Genomic DNA, 14,703 nt, shown 5'->3' on the forward strand with positions numbered 1-14,703 from the left:
GGATCTATTGCGGGGCCACTGGACGGTTTGATAACTAATGCGATCTTTGACGGGCCTGGCTGATTTGCGCAGAAAGTCTCTTTTTTAAGTGTGGATGCTGCGGACTGCCTGATATATATTACCGAGCGGAGATAACTTCACGAATCGACAAGTGACAGTGCTGTATCCCCGGAAATATATGCCACCGCAAATACCCTGTCGGTGTTCGATGAATCCATGAGGGCTGCCATCGACTTCATATCTCTTCTTGAGTTGGGTGGGCGCCAGATACTCCGCACAGCAACGGTATTGACGACTTTTGTAGGCTGTTGCTTCCATTATTCGTCCTCAGGAGCCCCGGCTCCTCCAAACCAACATGTAGTCACGCATGTCCAGCCATGCAAATGGGAGTTTCAGCATACTCAACGTGACTCGGAGATGCAGGGAAATTGAATGGAGAAACACTTTGCTTCTCAGGCAAGCACAGCAGTCGCACGATATGATTGGGAGGAAAGACAAGGAGCCTTGCTCAGCAATGAGCTTCAATTGTCTTCATATATATTGCACATGTTTCTCAAATTTGGCCGAATGTCATCAACTATCTCCTCAAGAGCTTCGGAAGTCAAATTGCCTGCCATGGAAAGCCCACAGGCGCCGTCCCCAGGGGTCGATCCTCCCCGCCACTCTCTCCATCTCCTCGTCGCGGATCCTGCTCCTCAACTTATCCAACTCAAGGGCCAAGATCTCGACATCGTTCTTGAGGCTCTCGTTTTCCTGCTGCACAGCGAGGAGACTGTGGTACTGGCGGAGCTCCCGTGATTTGGCCACCTTCAGCTGTGCCTGATGCGCCGTAACCATCTCCGTTCGTCTCTTTTCCTCGGAGAGTCGTGCCTCACGGACAGCCGTCCAGACCATCCCGAGTACCCTGTCGCTGCGAGTTCTAAACTCATGAGTGTGCAACCAGAAGTCCTCGGAGGTGGAGGTCTCGTCCGCATTGGAAATGGTACGAACACTGGCGGCGTCAAGGGCATCCGAGGTGTCGTTTCCCACAACAGGTGTGATTTCACCCTCAGCAGTGCCGGAATCGTCTTCGATTTCAACAAAGCTGGCCTCACTGACGACGTAAGTGATGTCGGTATCTCCAGACTCGCTACCGTTTTCGTCTGCGTCCTCGGTCATCTTGAATTTGCCAACCGCTCCCCACACGCTATCGTCCTCTTCTTCCCAATCAATACCAAGGTCATCATCTGCTTCCCAGTCCTCGTCATCATCTTGCCATTCGGAATATTCGCCTTCTATCGGAGCAGGATTGGAAAGAGTCACGTCGTTGGTTCTTTCAGCCTCCTCATCTTGTCGGGGTGTACTCGCTGATTCGTAGCATTCGTCGAAGAACCGGACTCTTTTCTGCCTCGTATGTCTTTCGAAGCTTGACATGATCATGGGCCGCACCATATTTCGTGAGAAAAGGTTTTAAGGAAGTCAACACTCACTGGTAGCAGTCTGATACTGTGGACAGTCAACAATTGGAGGCTGCGAGGAAGTGCTGCCGAACACCTGAGCGGTTTTATCCAGAGACTGAGTAAACAAAAGACAGATAGTATGATCGAGCAGAGCGTCCAGTCAACATAAAGAGGCAAGTTTTGTCGCAGGAGTCTGCCTTTTCATCCCGCCCCCACGGTATTTATGCCCAAGGAATATTTTGTGGTTCACAGACTCTACCATGCAAGTTGGGCTTGGAGACTGTCGGTCTATCCTCTCAAGGGACTCCTTCCAAGGCCAGTCTGCGCGGTTGACAAACTGTATTGCGGGACTATTGAGAGAATTTGTGCCTGCTAGACCCGCGCTCTCACACTAGACATTTGGACTCTCAACCTCGAAAAGAAGTGTATTTTACGGGCTTATTTCGTAGCCGCACGGTTTGAACACGGGGCAGCCATTCAGGGGAGGCCAGTGGAACGGAAATATCGTTCCAGTTCGAAAGTGAATACCCTATTGATAAGTGCCAACTGCTAGCCCCGGATATCTTCAGGTCGAAGTTCAGATGAGACGAACAAATGCGCCTTTCCACCCACGCTGCATATCCCCACCACAGCTCCCGATGTCCACTGATGTGTTCAGCACTCTTTGCCATCTGCAACAGCATACCTCGGGGCGGCGGCCTTTCTGCGTACTATCTGTTAGCGGCGCAGCGACACTTGGTGCTTCAGGTCTTGAGAAGTGTGAGTGCGCGCCGAGCCTTTTCTCACTGCCACAAACAGCACAAAGGAAAGAGCTTACACACTATGGCCAGATTTGGGTGAAAAAAGATAGGATTACTAGTGGAGACTGAGCACCAAACTAAGCGGGAGATCGTCTGATCCCAAACTTAGAAGACCGATGGTGCCCAACGGACGGACTGAACCACCTTGCGAGGCTCCCATGGGGCCCATTGGGAGTAAACATTGTCTCACTTTATCTTCGTCCACAATGAGGATACACACAATAGAGCATAGCTCCTTCAAAGTTCTTGCTCAGAGCACATGACTCTACAACGCAGAGGCTGGGAACGAGGAATGCACGGGTTGCTGCTTCCGCCAAGAACGGGGGCACCGTTCCATGTCCTTGAACCATGAGATTTGAAGCTCAAGGCAACTGGGAGCCCGAGAAGGCTGGAAGTACGACGTACTAAGGGATGAGAGGTAGCAAAATGGAGCGGAAAGAGGGCAAGGTACTCGTACCATGACCACCTGATCCTTCAGTAGGAAATGCTTGTGATCCTTGTTGTCCCAAAGGTTTGGTTAATACGTAGCCATTCTCGCAAGTGGAATACTTAGATGCCACCAAAGGCGCTAGCTTTGCCTCACTGATGTTCAACCGCCGAGCTGATCCCCGGGTGGAGTATATTGTTAGGAGTTCATGTCTAAGCTGATGGCCATTCGGCCAGAGATTACAGATTTCGGGTCTTTAGAGATCCTCGTCTTGCGCCTTTTAATACCCTCCCTCCAGTTTGGATATCGTAATCAACACCTCAAACCAAACGCCTCTCGCCATTTCATGCTCCCATTGCCGCAAATGCAGGTCATTGCTCGTGAATACGCCTAGACGTAAGAACCCGTCATCTCCGACTTATCTTGACCTGGAGGTACCCATACTCCTCTTGCCCTTCAACAAATGGGCGGGAAGTGAGGCGGTCTCATGACGATCGGCCTCGCCCTGTCGAGCCATGCGATTCATCTTGCGTTGACTCAACTTGGCCATGCGTTCTGCCTTCTCACGTTTCACGGGGTCCGTAATGCCTGTCGCGCTTTTGCCGAGTCCGTCGGTCAGACGATTTGTCCGGGGGGTTCGAGATGCTGATTTGGCCCTTGCTGAGGGAGTGTCAAGTTCCATCTCATCGCCGGCAGTCGACGCAGCTTTGGCATTCCGAATGTGTGCTCTGGCCCTGTCCACAGGGGCTGATGCATCCAAGCCGATAGAGTGTAGATGTTTTTCCATCTGTCCCAAGGTGCGGGCCTTCTTGGCACGTGGTATCTGGGCTTTATTTTTGAGACTCTTCTTCATCCGCGCTTCGTTCATCATAAGTGTTCGCTTGTTGCGGATCATGTCGGCCTTCATGCGAATATCAGCGTCGTCCTCGTCCTCCATGCTGTCACTCTCATCGTAGAATCCCTCGGCTTCCAAGCGCTCCTCTTCTGCCTCGAGGGCAGCAAGTTTCTCTTCGATATCTGGATCAACGTAATCGGCAATATTTTTGCCATTGAGAAACTCGGGGACTTTGTCATGGTTCCACTCTGGATCTGCAAGGTCGTAAAACTTCTTCAAGTCGATGTTGTAGACACCGGCACCGCCTTCTTCTTCCTCAACCTCGCGCTCCAGTTTTCTTCTCTCGGGATCTGCGTTGTTGTACTTCTTATAAGTGCCATTCTTGACTGCTTCAGGAATGTACGTTTCACTGACAGCGCCTTCAAGGGGACGGGCAACATGAATTCTGGCAAGCAGATCGCCTAGACGTCCCGTGGGCACGTCTGCAGTGGAGGGCTGTGCTGCTTGTCCAGCCTTGAGTTTGGAAGCCACTCGGTCGGCGATTAAGCGATCACAGACTGTGTTTTTGACTTCCTGTACCCCCTCATTAGTAACACAAGAAAGCTGCAGAAGCTCCGTGTTCGCATTCTGGGTCAGGACTTCTTTGAGTTCTTGTTGGAGTTCGGGGTCAAGGTCCTCAGGTTTCATGACATCCGTCTTGTTGACCACAAGGAATACAAGTTTATTTGCGAACAAGGGTTTGATGGAATTGAAAAGGGCCAACTGAGCCGAGACCGAATAGCCACACTGCTCGGAGAGATCCATGAAATATAAGATCGCGGACCGTAGATGAGCGATTGCGGTGATAGACTGCATTTCAATAGTGTTCATTTCTTCAAGAGGGTGATCAAGAATACCGGGTGTGTCAATGGCCTGGAATCGGAGGTATTTGTAGTCAAAATGTCCAACGAACAGGGATTTTGTTGTGAATGCGTAGGGCTGCACATCAACATCTGCTCTTGTGACGGATCGAAGGAAGCTGGACTTTCCCACATTTGGATAGCCGCAAATCAGAAGAGTTCGAGTGTTGGGATCGATGCTGGGTAGACGACCAAGATGCTGTCGCACTTGTTCCAAGTAGACCAATGGATCTTTCAGTCTCTTGCATATGGTGGCCATGCGACCCAGGGCCGCGCGTTTAAGCGACTTGCATTGAAACAAGGATTGTGCATATTTCAAAAGTCGGACATAGTCTCTTGCTACTGTCTCGATCAGTCTCTTGGCGGTTGATAGCGTGCCCAAAGCAATTCTGAAATGGTCGGCATCATAGAGGGTGTTGAGGAGATCTTTGTGAAATGGATGGATGTCCTGCAGGCGAGGGAAACCCTCTAGGATAGCCTGAAGCTTTTCGCAAAAGGTCTCGGACGTAAACTTGACTTTTCGAGTGTAAAAGCCTAGAAAAACCGTCAGTACATCCGTTTCCTAAGTGTTAAGAGTGTATTACCTCGAATTCTGCTGATTTTAAAGCCTGCCCGAATCTGGGTCGGTAGTCGTCGTTGCGTCCTGCTCAAGACAATATCGATGAATTCTTGAGAAGTGGGAACAGGAGCGATATCTTTCCAAGTAGTCTTCATCTTGTGGATTGGCCTCTGGCAGCGTGAAGAGACCGATGTGGCGTTGGTGGAGGAAAAAGTACTCGGGACAGCGTCTAGAAAATTCACACAAAAAGTTGATGCGGCGGAGGGACTTAGAGTGGCACTAGTGAATTTGCTTATCGTTATCTTGGCACGTCGCTGGCAGGTTAGCCGAACAATATCTTGGCGGCTCTTTACCTATTTGAGGTTAGTCCCCTAAAGAACCGGTCGAGACCAACTTGAATGGTGGAGGGGCCGCCATGTCTGTCTGGTGGGCTGAGGTTGACCACCAACCATCGATTACCACTGGCGGTGTCCCATGCAAGATTCAGTATTGCTACGACATAAATATGCTACCCTTGGCTACTGAGAGATGAAATGGCTCTATGAGTCACAACAAGAGATTTCCTGAATCATCTGGGGCATCTAGCTCACCGTATAAAGCTGCGTTTGGTTATCCATAGACACGCTGGCTGGGTACCCTTCAGATTAACATCAACGACTACTTGCTGAGTCCAAGATGAGAAGCACTCTTCCTATACTTCCAGCACCCGCTCAACCAATCACAACACCTCGCCTCCTTCTCAGGCCGTTTCATCCGTCAGATCTTGCTGACTTTCATCTCCTTCGTACCCAGGCAGATGTGATGGTTTGGACGACTTCCGGGAAGGTTGACGTTGACCAGGACGCCACGCAGACCTGGATGAACCGATTTCTGCCTCCAAACGATGCAACCACTTTCTGTCTGTCCATTGAGGAGTTGAAAGAGCCTGGGAGGGTGATCGGTTCAATTGGCTGCCACGACAGTGATCCGGTACCAGAAGTTGGCTATGTAAGTCTGTCTCAGTGAATCTCGTCCGAGCTCCATGGTGCCGCTATCTATGTCAGATATCTCAAGCAGGCGAACACATTTCCCCTCGCCGCCAAACCCATATTTTAGCATTGTCTTTGCTCCAAAGTTATGGCTCCCTTAAGTTGTGGTGACTGTTTCAGAGCAAGTATACTAAGTTTCTGCGTTGTTCAGATGCTCCGAACTGAGTGCTGGGGGAAAGGGTACGCAACTGAAGCGATGAAATACTGGCTCCAGGCATGGTGGAAATTGCCTCGCAGAGCCGTCGAAGTCAAGCTGGATCCAAATGACCGTGGAAGCACGGCTGTGGTGCCTGAGGTACTGAAGGCCGATGTAGTAGTCACCAACCATGCCAGCAAGAGAATATTGGAGAGGTTCGGATTCATCACTGTACACGAAGAAATGGTAGACGACCATACAGTAGACGGCGAAAAGATCAAACTAATCACGCTTGAGCTGCAACGACCCCAATAAACTCACATTTTCATGCCGTGTGCATAAACCTATTTTTAACTTTTCTCCCGGGCAATTCGCTTTTCCTTGCCTTGACGTTGGATTTCTTCTCGCATTTCGTCCTTCACCCTTGATATCGTGCCAACACCGCCATAGACCAAGGCAGTGTAAATCATGGCAACATCGGCACCGGCGTCCAGCACTTCAAGGGCTTGCTTGCCGTTTGTTATCCCTCCCGTAGCGAATATCACCTTTGCTTGATCGGTTGAATCTAATTGAGGATCTTGACTGGCTCGGTCGGTGGCTTCGCGCTCCGTCTGAGGTGGAACCCGGTCAAGTGCTTCCTGACTAGCCTGAAGCTGTACCCTTTCCCCGGCCAGCCTTGTTGGATCTGTCAAACTATCACTGGTGCTTGCTAGCCGAATTGGCTCTGCTTCTGCTTTATCATAGAAGCGATGGTCCGGTAAACTTATGAGGGGCTGCTTCTCTGACTCACTCTTTTCCGAGGGGTTTCGAAGTGGGATTATACCAGTATCTACTGAACCGACGACAGGGTCCGGGCCGGAGCTGGGCGCTGGTCCAATACTTGCCGGAATTGATGCCTCGATATGTTTGACCTCGGCCTCCAAAGCACTTGGAGTCTTTTCTGGCGGCTGTAATTGAGTGGGCCTTTCGGCCAGAAGTTTTCGATATTTCTTAACCAGTGAGACCGTACGGTCGAAAAGATGAGGCCCCGAAAACCCGCCTCTCTCAAGCAAATGCTGTTCTTCCAGAGGAGAAAATTTCTTCAAATGAGGTAGTGTCTCAGGCCTCTTGTTGGTGGTATTCCCCACGATCACACCGTCAACTCCTGAAGCCCAGACCGCTTCGCAGATTCCAGACACCTGTTCATCTGTGTCCTCGTCAGGGCTAACCTTGACCATGATCTTTGGTTTCGTACGTCGCTCCACAGAATGGGCAGCTTTTACCACTCCTGTCAGGATTTGTTGTAACTTGTCAGATTGTTGCAGAGAACGAAGGCCTGGAGTGTTGGGACTAGAAACATTGACCACCAAGATGTCAGCGTATGGTCCAAGCTTGTCCACGCAATATACATAGTCCCTGGTGACAGCCTCCACATCGTCTTCGGGCGTAATCTTGTTCTTGGCGATGTTGACTGCTAACAATTTTCCCGGTGTCAAGCTCCCGGGAGGCACGCCGGCAATTCCATCGAGAACTGCCTTCTCTGCGACCTCGTCATGTCCAAGGCCAAGTTCCTGAGCAAATTTTCGAACTCGGTTCCGTAATCTCATTGCGACATGATCGGCGCCTTCTGAATTCAAACCATATCTGTTGATCAACGCCTGCTGAGATGTCAAGCGGAACACTCTTGGTTGTGGATTGCCATTCTGGGGCAGGGGAGTGGTTCCTCCTATCTCAATAACGGCGGGGCCGATGGCAAAGAGTGCGTCGGGAATGTCAGCATGTTTGTCGATCCCGGCTGAGGTGGCAAGCGGATTTCGTAGTATCTGGCCAAAGACTTCTGTTTCCAGGTCCTTTCTACCATCTGGATCTCCTCGTTCTCTAGGGTGAAGACCAAAATCCCAAAGAGACTTCAAAAGATGATTACCGGCATGGTGGGCCTCCTCAGCGTCACGGTAGATCAAACGGAGGGCTGGAATCACCACATAGCGATGAATGCTTGCCCTCGTATCGGTGACGTAAACGTAGACGATACCAAGTCCCAGCACCAAGGTAGTGCCGTAGAAGAAATTGAGGAGACGGGAGGCTGTAGGTGCTGCTTGTTGGTCTGTAGAAGCCGATCTGCGTATAGAGGGTCGAGATATTGAAACCTGGCTGAAGCGGGTTGATGCAGCAAGTTGTGCGCGTGAAGCTCGAGGGAGCAGACCTTTCAGAAGTGGTCTCATATTTCCGAGGTGCAACGTCTTGAACCTAGACTCGCATGTTGCTTTGCACTATGGTCTCCATGGAACTCAGGCAGCACACAATTGCGTCTGGGTGGTACCTTGAGAACTTGAAGGTGGAAGTTTGTGAGCTTCTGAATCCCCTGCCGTTGATTGGTGTAAAACTGGTCTTCGGGATACCTGCCTTCCAATTTCAATATCACGTGATCGCTAACACAGCTTCTCCCCTCTACCAGAAGCGTCCAGAAGAGGGTGGGAAGATGCCAATAGATCCCCTGCTTGTCCTCCTCCTACAAGGACCTCAGCCGCCATGAAAGTACAGTGCATTCGATATGTTGCGGGGCATAGCTTGAGAGACAAGGAGAGTTATAGTCCCAGACGCTACTCCACACCTGAGTAGGGTGTTGCTTTTCTCTCGCTACTGCACACTTTCCAGAATCTGGGCGCTCACCGGCTTCCGCGGTCAAGACGGACAAGGCTGACTGGAAGTTTGGGTCTCGTTTACTCATTAGTAGTACTCCTCATTAGTTCTCAGAGTCCTTGGTGGTCGTCCAGCACAGATTCGCTGGTGCCTTTTGGTGGGCTTGGCCGAGCCACCCAAGTCTGCCTTAAGACCACCGTGCCCAAACCAGCAGCATTTTTCTCTCAACAGTCCGATACGAGTACGTCAAAGGCACGGGACCAAGCAACCCTCCTGACCTTTGATCTAAATATAGTAAATATACGACCGAGGTTGACAATATGGCTTTTGCCAACTACGAGCCACTATATACTGCTCTTTCAACGGCTGGTTTGATATTTTCTCAGACGAGGCAGATTTTGCAATAGGTGCATGCATTGTACATAAAGCAAGGCCTTCTTCTGAATCTCCCTGTCACTCTGACACTGATGCATGTCTCATATCACCGCTCTGAAATAACTTCACCGCAAATTAAGATTTAGGATTCGAGCCAGGCAAACCAGCACGGAGCATTAAGAGTCCGGTGGACGAAACACGTCCAGTTACCCATCCACCTGAATGAAAGCAGGTGAGCAGGTCCCAAATGAGCCAGAGGACGGGGCACAACCCTCGCTGACGCATCCGTCCACCTCAGCATCGGCTTTTTCATAAATCCAAGCACAGCCATTCCATCCGTTCCCATCCGAGCCGAACAGCCAATCAAGGCCCCATACGTTGACCATCTTCAAAACATCACCCTGTGTTGATATCCACAATATCGTAATTTCGGACCCATCGATACTTTCTGGTCCCTTGCTGAAATGCTTATGCGTTGGGTTAATATCTAGTCATCCTCTGTAAGCCGAGTCACCCTTAGGACTCACAAGAGCCTCGTCTCCCTGTCTCATCTCCCTCATCCCCAAGCATTTTTTCTCCAGGCCATTGAATACCCAAGGGTAACAGTCGTCGAGAGCGACATTCCCTCCAAGATGTCTTCTGAGAATGCTGAACTCCCGACCTACAATGCTCTATTTCCCTCAGAGGAAGAGACTAACAGGAATGTCCGGAGAAGATATACGACCATTACCCTTCGAGAGATTTACTATCCAGGCGGATGCCCCTGTCATCCCATTGAGAAGCCTTCGAAGAAGAAGAAAAAGAATCAGAAGGAACCAGCGACCACCCAGCCAAAATTCCAGCCAGACTCGTTCGATTTTAACGATTCGTTATGGTTAGGACACGCAAGACCAGTAATGACGGAACGGTCGCAGAGCCAGAGCAGCGGGAGCTCTTCCAACAGCACAAACACAGCATTCGACGGTTCGAGATCCTCAAAAGCACGCCCTTGGGATTGGTTTTCCCGCAGAACCTCCAGCTAGAATTAAGGGATGTCGATGCCGGGATTTCATTGACTGGCCATTCGTCATACATATCCTCGGGAACAGCTCCAACCTACGCCACCAGTAACATGAAGTGGTGGAAAGTTGGGTATATGTTGCCACCAAAATTCAATCTATATGCGTCCCATCCAAATTCGAAGCAGCGCGGCAAGACAGCTCCTGCCAGCGAGATCCAAGGATTACCCGCATCTCCATCACACGATTCATTCTACGAGGAAGAACCGGCGTCCAAACCATGGCCACTGGCGACGATCAAATACCCTGGTTGGCAAGGAGTAACACAGATGACGATCAACATGACAGTCTACCAAGTCTCGAAATGGATGGTCTACGACCATGAGTTGCATGCACCCTCAGATATTCGATCCAAATGGACCATCATGCGTGTTGACTATCGACGGGAATACATCATGGGCCAAATCGGATCGCCCGAAACAGGAATCTACAAGTGGCGGGGGAACAAGAAGATTCTTGACATCCCTGAGATGGACGACGGCTTCCCCAAATGCAATGGCAACTTGAAGCTGGAAGACAACGATGCAAGGCTCGTCGCGGTCTACAAGCAAAGAAGAGATTCGAAGGTCTTGGGTGGGCTGACGGTCTTCACAGAAAACCTGAAGGACGATGTTCCCATCGAAGTGGTGGTAAGCTCTTGTCTTGCTATCGTCATGTATGAGCGTGTCGGTTGGCAAGGTATGTTCGGGAGTTAAGGCCGCAAAACCCCTCGACGCTGCTTTATGTGCCCTGAATGTAACTTGTAGCATTTTTCGATGTCCGGGTGTGCCGAGACCTTCTGCAGAATGGTTGGTGTCGGCGGACCTTTGCAATTTTTCATAGCGAACAAGATACCCATGATTTTCCATCAACTCACACGATGAGCCCGCTTCTCAACGCTGGTGAAATGCATCGAGAGCACGAGTCATCGGCCACGGAAGCCCATAATTCCCTTCCCCGTTTCACCGACTCATGACAGCCCATGCTTCCGCTCCAGCGGCCGAATTATAAATTATCTAGTGGGGAGTTGTCCACCAGCCCAACCAGTGAGGCTGATAGTGGATCTCTCCTGCCGGCTGCTTCGGAATGCTGGCAGTTGGCGGATTGGACCCCTGCATATCCTGCCTATGACGACCTGGAACCAACCTATGTCAGGATCTAGATCTCATGATCCAGCTGCTGATGCAATAGTAGTGATCAAGCTGTGCCTGTTTGTCAATTTGGCCAAGTCTTCTCCGCGTTCGCTTGACCACTTTGTTCGGGAAACAAACCAAACAATTACGTAGTTCCGGGGGGGTTTTGCGGCTCTTTCGGTTTTCAAGGGGCATCCAGTAATGACGCTGCTAAGATCGACCCACACGTTTATTTCCAGTGAAAAGAAGCAGTCTTATCCCATCATATCTATTACAATCTTGACAATGGCGCCCCTTGGTGTTTTCAACGTCATATTTTGCAATCCACCTGGACCTCTAGACGGTAGCCCATGTGGAAGAAGTCCTTTTCCTGACATTATTATCATCCGGGTGGCCGTACATGGTATTAGGCTTGACATTTCCTAACACAACAAGGGTGTTCTCCTTTCTCCACTGAACTCGAGGCATCTGAATAGTGTTCTTGGAGTTGGCATCACCCACGTCATCCTCCTCGTCCTGGTCAAACATCAACTCCACGTTACTGCGCTGACCACTTTCGCCCATTGTATCCCACGGGGTTACAGAATATACTCTGGCCATCCGAGAGTATGTCCTCATCCACTTGATCCCTGCGTTTGTGTGCCTCAGAGCGATGGGTGCCGGACGCGAGTTTTGTGCAAGTACCAGCAGCTCCGAGAATGACTCCCATGCACTCGAAGATTCACCACTGCTGAAGAGGAAAATGATGTGACTGAGTGCAACCAGCATATGCAAAGCAAGCAACGCTATTGCCAGGTAGCTTGTCAGCGAGGTCGCCTGATACGAATAGCCACCTATCGTGATTTCCAGCTTCCCTTCTGTCATGGGGTTGCTGTTTTCCGGGCGTTTGAGAGCACGCCCGCCACGAAACAGCTCTGCCTGGAAGTCAGGTACTCTGTCATATTCCTTGATTGACCAGGACGAGACAGGGCCTGTGGTGTCGAGAATAAGCTCACTCCCCGTCCGGGACAAGGCGTCTGTAACTATCAGCGCTAGTGTCCATTCCAAAGCGACTGTTCGATTGGTGAGACCGGGGGTATCCTCATTCCAAATTTCGATAGAAGACGGGCCCGAGGACCGTAGAACGTCTTCGAAGAGACTTGAGTTACCTAAAAAGTTGCCAAACTTATCTGCCGTCCATCCTCCGGCATCTGTTGGTGCTGAACTGTTCGAAGTGGCTGCATCGAAGAGCCAGTCGTGACTCAACGAGATCCTGGTGGAGGTTGGGTTCGACAAGACCGGACGAAATTCGGAATACGATTGTTGGCCCAAACCAGTCGAAGGACCCTTGAAAATCGGACCAAGGCTAACAGGAGCGTGGAAGTGCAGATTGAGGTTGGACGATGTCGCATATGACCGTAAGTCACTTGTGATTGTGCTCCCATCTGCCCATCTTGCTTCAACCGAGCAGCCAACAACCGCAATGAGCTCAGAATCTCTGTCTGTAGGCAGTTCGACCACGATTGTCCCACTTGTAGAGCCAAGATCAGCTGTTTTATCGTTCCAGAAGGCTCGGAATTGGTGGAGCAGCGAGTCATTGAGCCAGTCTCTCGGGACAGACGTAGTTCTGCTTGCAGACGGTGAGCAGCCCTCTTCGTTGAGTATCGGCAACTCTATTTGCCCAGATTGAGAAGACATATTTTGTGCTGGTGTGCACGACACTCGGACTGCGGGAATTCGAGAAGATGTTGTCGCTGTCAGACTGCGATAGTACTTGTAATTTGACTCCGCAGGGCTGTTGCTTCTTGAATTCAAGCCAATCGACATGACCTCTCGTGACCAATCCTGAAGGAGTTGTTTATGATACATAGCGTCCACGATGCGTGTACCAACCATCGCAGTCTCACAAGCATAACCGCGGAGACTGCCAGAGTATCTCAAGCCTCTAATCATCTCGAAGTTATTGGTGATGTCGACTCCTCTTGGCCCAAAAATAAGGTCGGTTGTTAGGTTACGCCGGCTGCTGGGAATGTATGCAGGCCTCCTGAACATGTCGATCAGATCTTTGGACCTCCAGAGTGACGAATATCCTCCCGCCGCGCAAAGCCCATGCTCAAGTTGAATTTCCGAGCATAGCTTTTGCTGCATGTTATTTGAAGAGTTGATTACTGTCGGCCATAGGTCTCCGGTTGTGGCTGGAAGATAGTACACCGAACAACCAGCATTCCACGGTTGCTCCTCTGGAATCAATAGCACTGCTGAAGCAGGACCAGACAAGGTGGCAAAGAGACCGGCAAAGATGAGGATAACAAGGATTTTTATTTTCGAGCTCAAGGCATATCTGGCGAACAATGAACCGGTTAGCTCCGGTGACCAGAAATAGCCGAGTCCGGAGAACATGAACCCTCCCATCAACAGACCGAGAGGTAAACCCTGTCCATAAACAAGCTGTCGGCGAATATAATGTAGCACAACGGTGGCGACGCTTGCTACGATGAGAAGCTCATGTATCTTGGCTGCAATCTGCAGCAATGCGAGATTGATGGCTGGGTCAATTATGGCGCCGGGGAGGGTTCGGCCCAGATAAGTATTGCAGAGGTTGAGGCTGATCAAAACAGTTGAGACAGCAATCGGAAGTATATGTATAGCACATCTCGTAAGTATTATCCATCGAGATCTTTGTACGGCTGCTTTGGGCTGCTCGCTGACACCTGTGCCATATATTGAGGATAATCGTGTTATGAGCCGAAGAGACGGTAACCAGCCTCGAATGATTCCTGCTGCAGTACTACCTGCTTTCATTGATGACTCCAATCAATTCTGACCGAGAGTGATGTTGTCGACGAGTCTGTGAAGTTGCTATTGGAAATACACCTTCTTCGGTACGTACTCCGTGTATCAAAAGGACACAGTCTCGTGGAGACTCCTAAGAGGAGAAAAATGGACGGCCATTCTGGAGGACTGTTGGGGCTGAAGAAGCAATCCAGAGGCGCTCTAGCCAGGATATGATACAGGCAGCAGCAGATGGCTACCCATTCAAGAGGTCTTCGTTGAATATGCAGAGTACAGCCACCGTGATCGAACTTGATTGCTGCGCCAGCGTCGCAATAGTACTCATATGAAACCAAGACCAATGTAGGGGCCCTGCCTAGGACATCATGCTTGAACAAGTGGAATATTCAGTATGACCTGGCTGTACTCCACATAGGAAGAGGCGCCCATCATGGGGATTTAGTCAAACAATCATGAGGCAGGCAAGAAAAGTGGCCCCCCGGCCATGCCTGGATGGCTCACTAACCGCCTAGCCTAACATCAGCCACGTCTCCTTAAGCGCTCTAAATAGTTTTGAGTTACACGGCCATCCTTGTAGAAGCAGTCGAGCCAACTTTGGTAGCTGTTAGACAAGCCTGGATAATGTGAAACATGTTCATAGCCTT

At 50.4% G+C, this 14,703-nt stretch overlaps 5 protein-coding genes across 5 annotated transcripts; 2 read left to right on the forward strand and 3 right to left on the reverse strand.

The window, feature by feature from the left end:
- Positions 1-3,084: 3,084 nt before the first annotated feature.
- A1O9_03675 (nucleolar GTP-binding protein) lies at positions 3,085-5,114 on the reverse strand (the record flags this gene model as incomplete). Its single annotated transcript, XM_013405968.1, has 2 exons — positions 3,085-4,934; positions 4,985-5,114. 2 exons carry the CDS (start codon positions 5,112-5,114, stop codon positions 3,085-3,087), a joined length of 1,980 nt encoding a protein of 659 aa, XP_013261422.1.
- Positions 5,115-5,760: 646 nt separating this feature from the next.
- A1O9_03676 (uncharacterized protein) lies at positions 5,761-6,438 on the forward strand (the record flags this gene model as incomplete). Its single annotated transcript, XM_013405969.1, has 2 exons — positions 5,761-5,946; positions 6,139-6,438. The coding sequence occupies 2 exons, from the start codon at positions 5,761-5,763 to the stop codon at positions 6,436-6,438; spliced, it is 486 nt and encodes a 161-aa protein (XP_013261423.1).
- A 35-nt stretch (positions 6,439-6,473) lies between these two features.
- Positions 6,474-8,324, reverse strand: A1O9_03677 (uncharacterized protein; the record flags this gene model as incomplete). The annotated part of the gene is made up of 1 exon (XM_013405970.1): positions 6,474-8,324. The coding sequence occupies one exon, from the start codon at positions 8,322-8,324 to the stop codon at positions 6,474-6,476; it is 1,851 nt and encodes a 616-aa protein (XP_013261424.1).
- Positions 8,325-9,988: 1,664 nt separating this feature from the next.
- On the forward strand, positions 9,989-10,870 carry A1O9_03678 (uncharacterized protein; the record flags this gene model as incomplete). The annotated part of the gene is made up of 1 exon (XM_013405971.1): positions 9,989-10,870. One exon carries the CDS (start codon positions 9,989-9,991, stop codon positions 10,868-10,870), a length of 882 nt encoding a protein of 293 aa, XP_013261425.1.
- A 753-nt stretch (positions 10,871-11,623) lies between these two features.
- A1O9_03679 (uncharacterized protein) lies at positions 11,624-14,068 on the reverse strand (the record flags this gene model as incomplete). The annotated part of the gene is made up of 1 exon (XM_013405972.1): positions 11,624-14,068. One exon carries the CDS (start codon positions 14,066-14,068, stop codon positions 11,624-11,626), a length of 2,445 nt encoding a protein of 814 aa, XP_013261426.1.
- Positions 14,069-14,703: the final 635 nt, after the last annotated feature.

The sequence above is a fragment of the Exophiala aquamarina genome (assembly GCF_000709125.1).
Source record: "Exophiala aquamarina CBS 119918 chromosome Unknown aczIA-supercont1.3, whole genome shotgun sequence".
NCBI classification, from domain to species: domain Eukaryota; kingdom Fungi; phylum Ascomycota; class Eurotiomycetes; order Chaetothyriales; family Herpotrichiellaceae; genus Exophiala; species Exophiala aquamarina.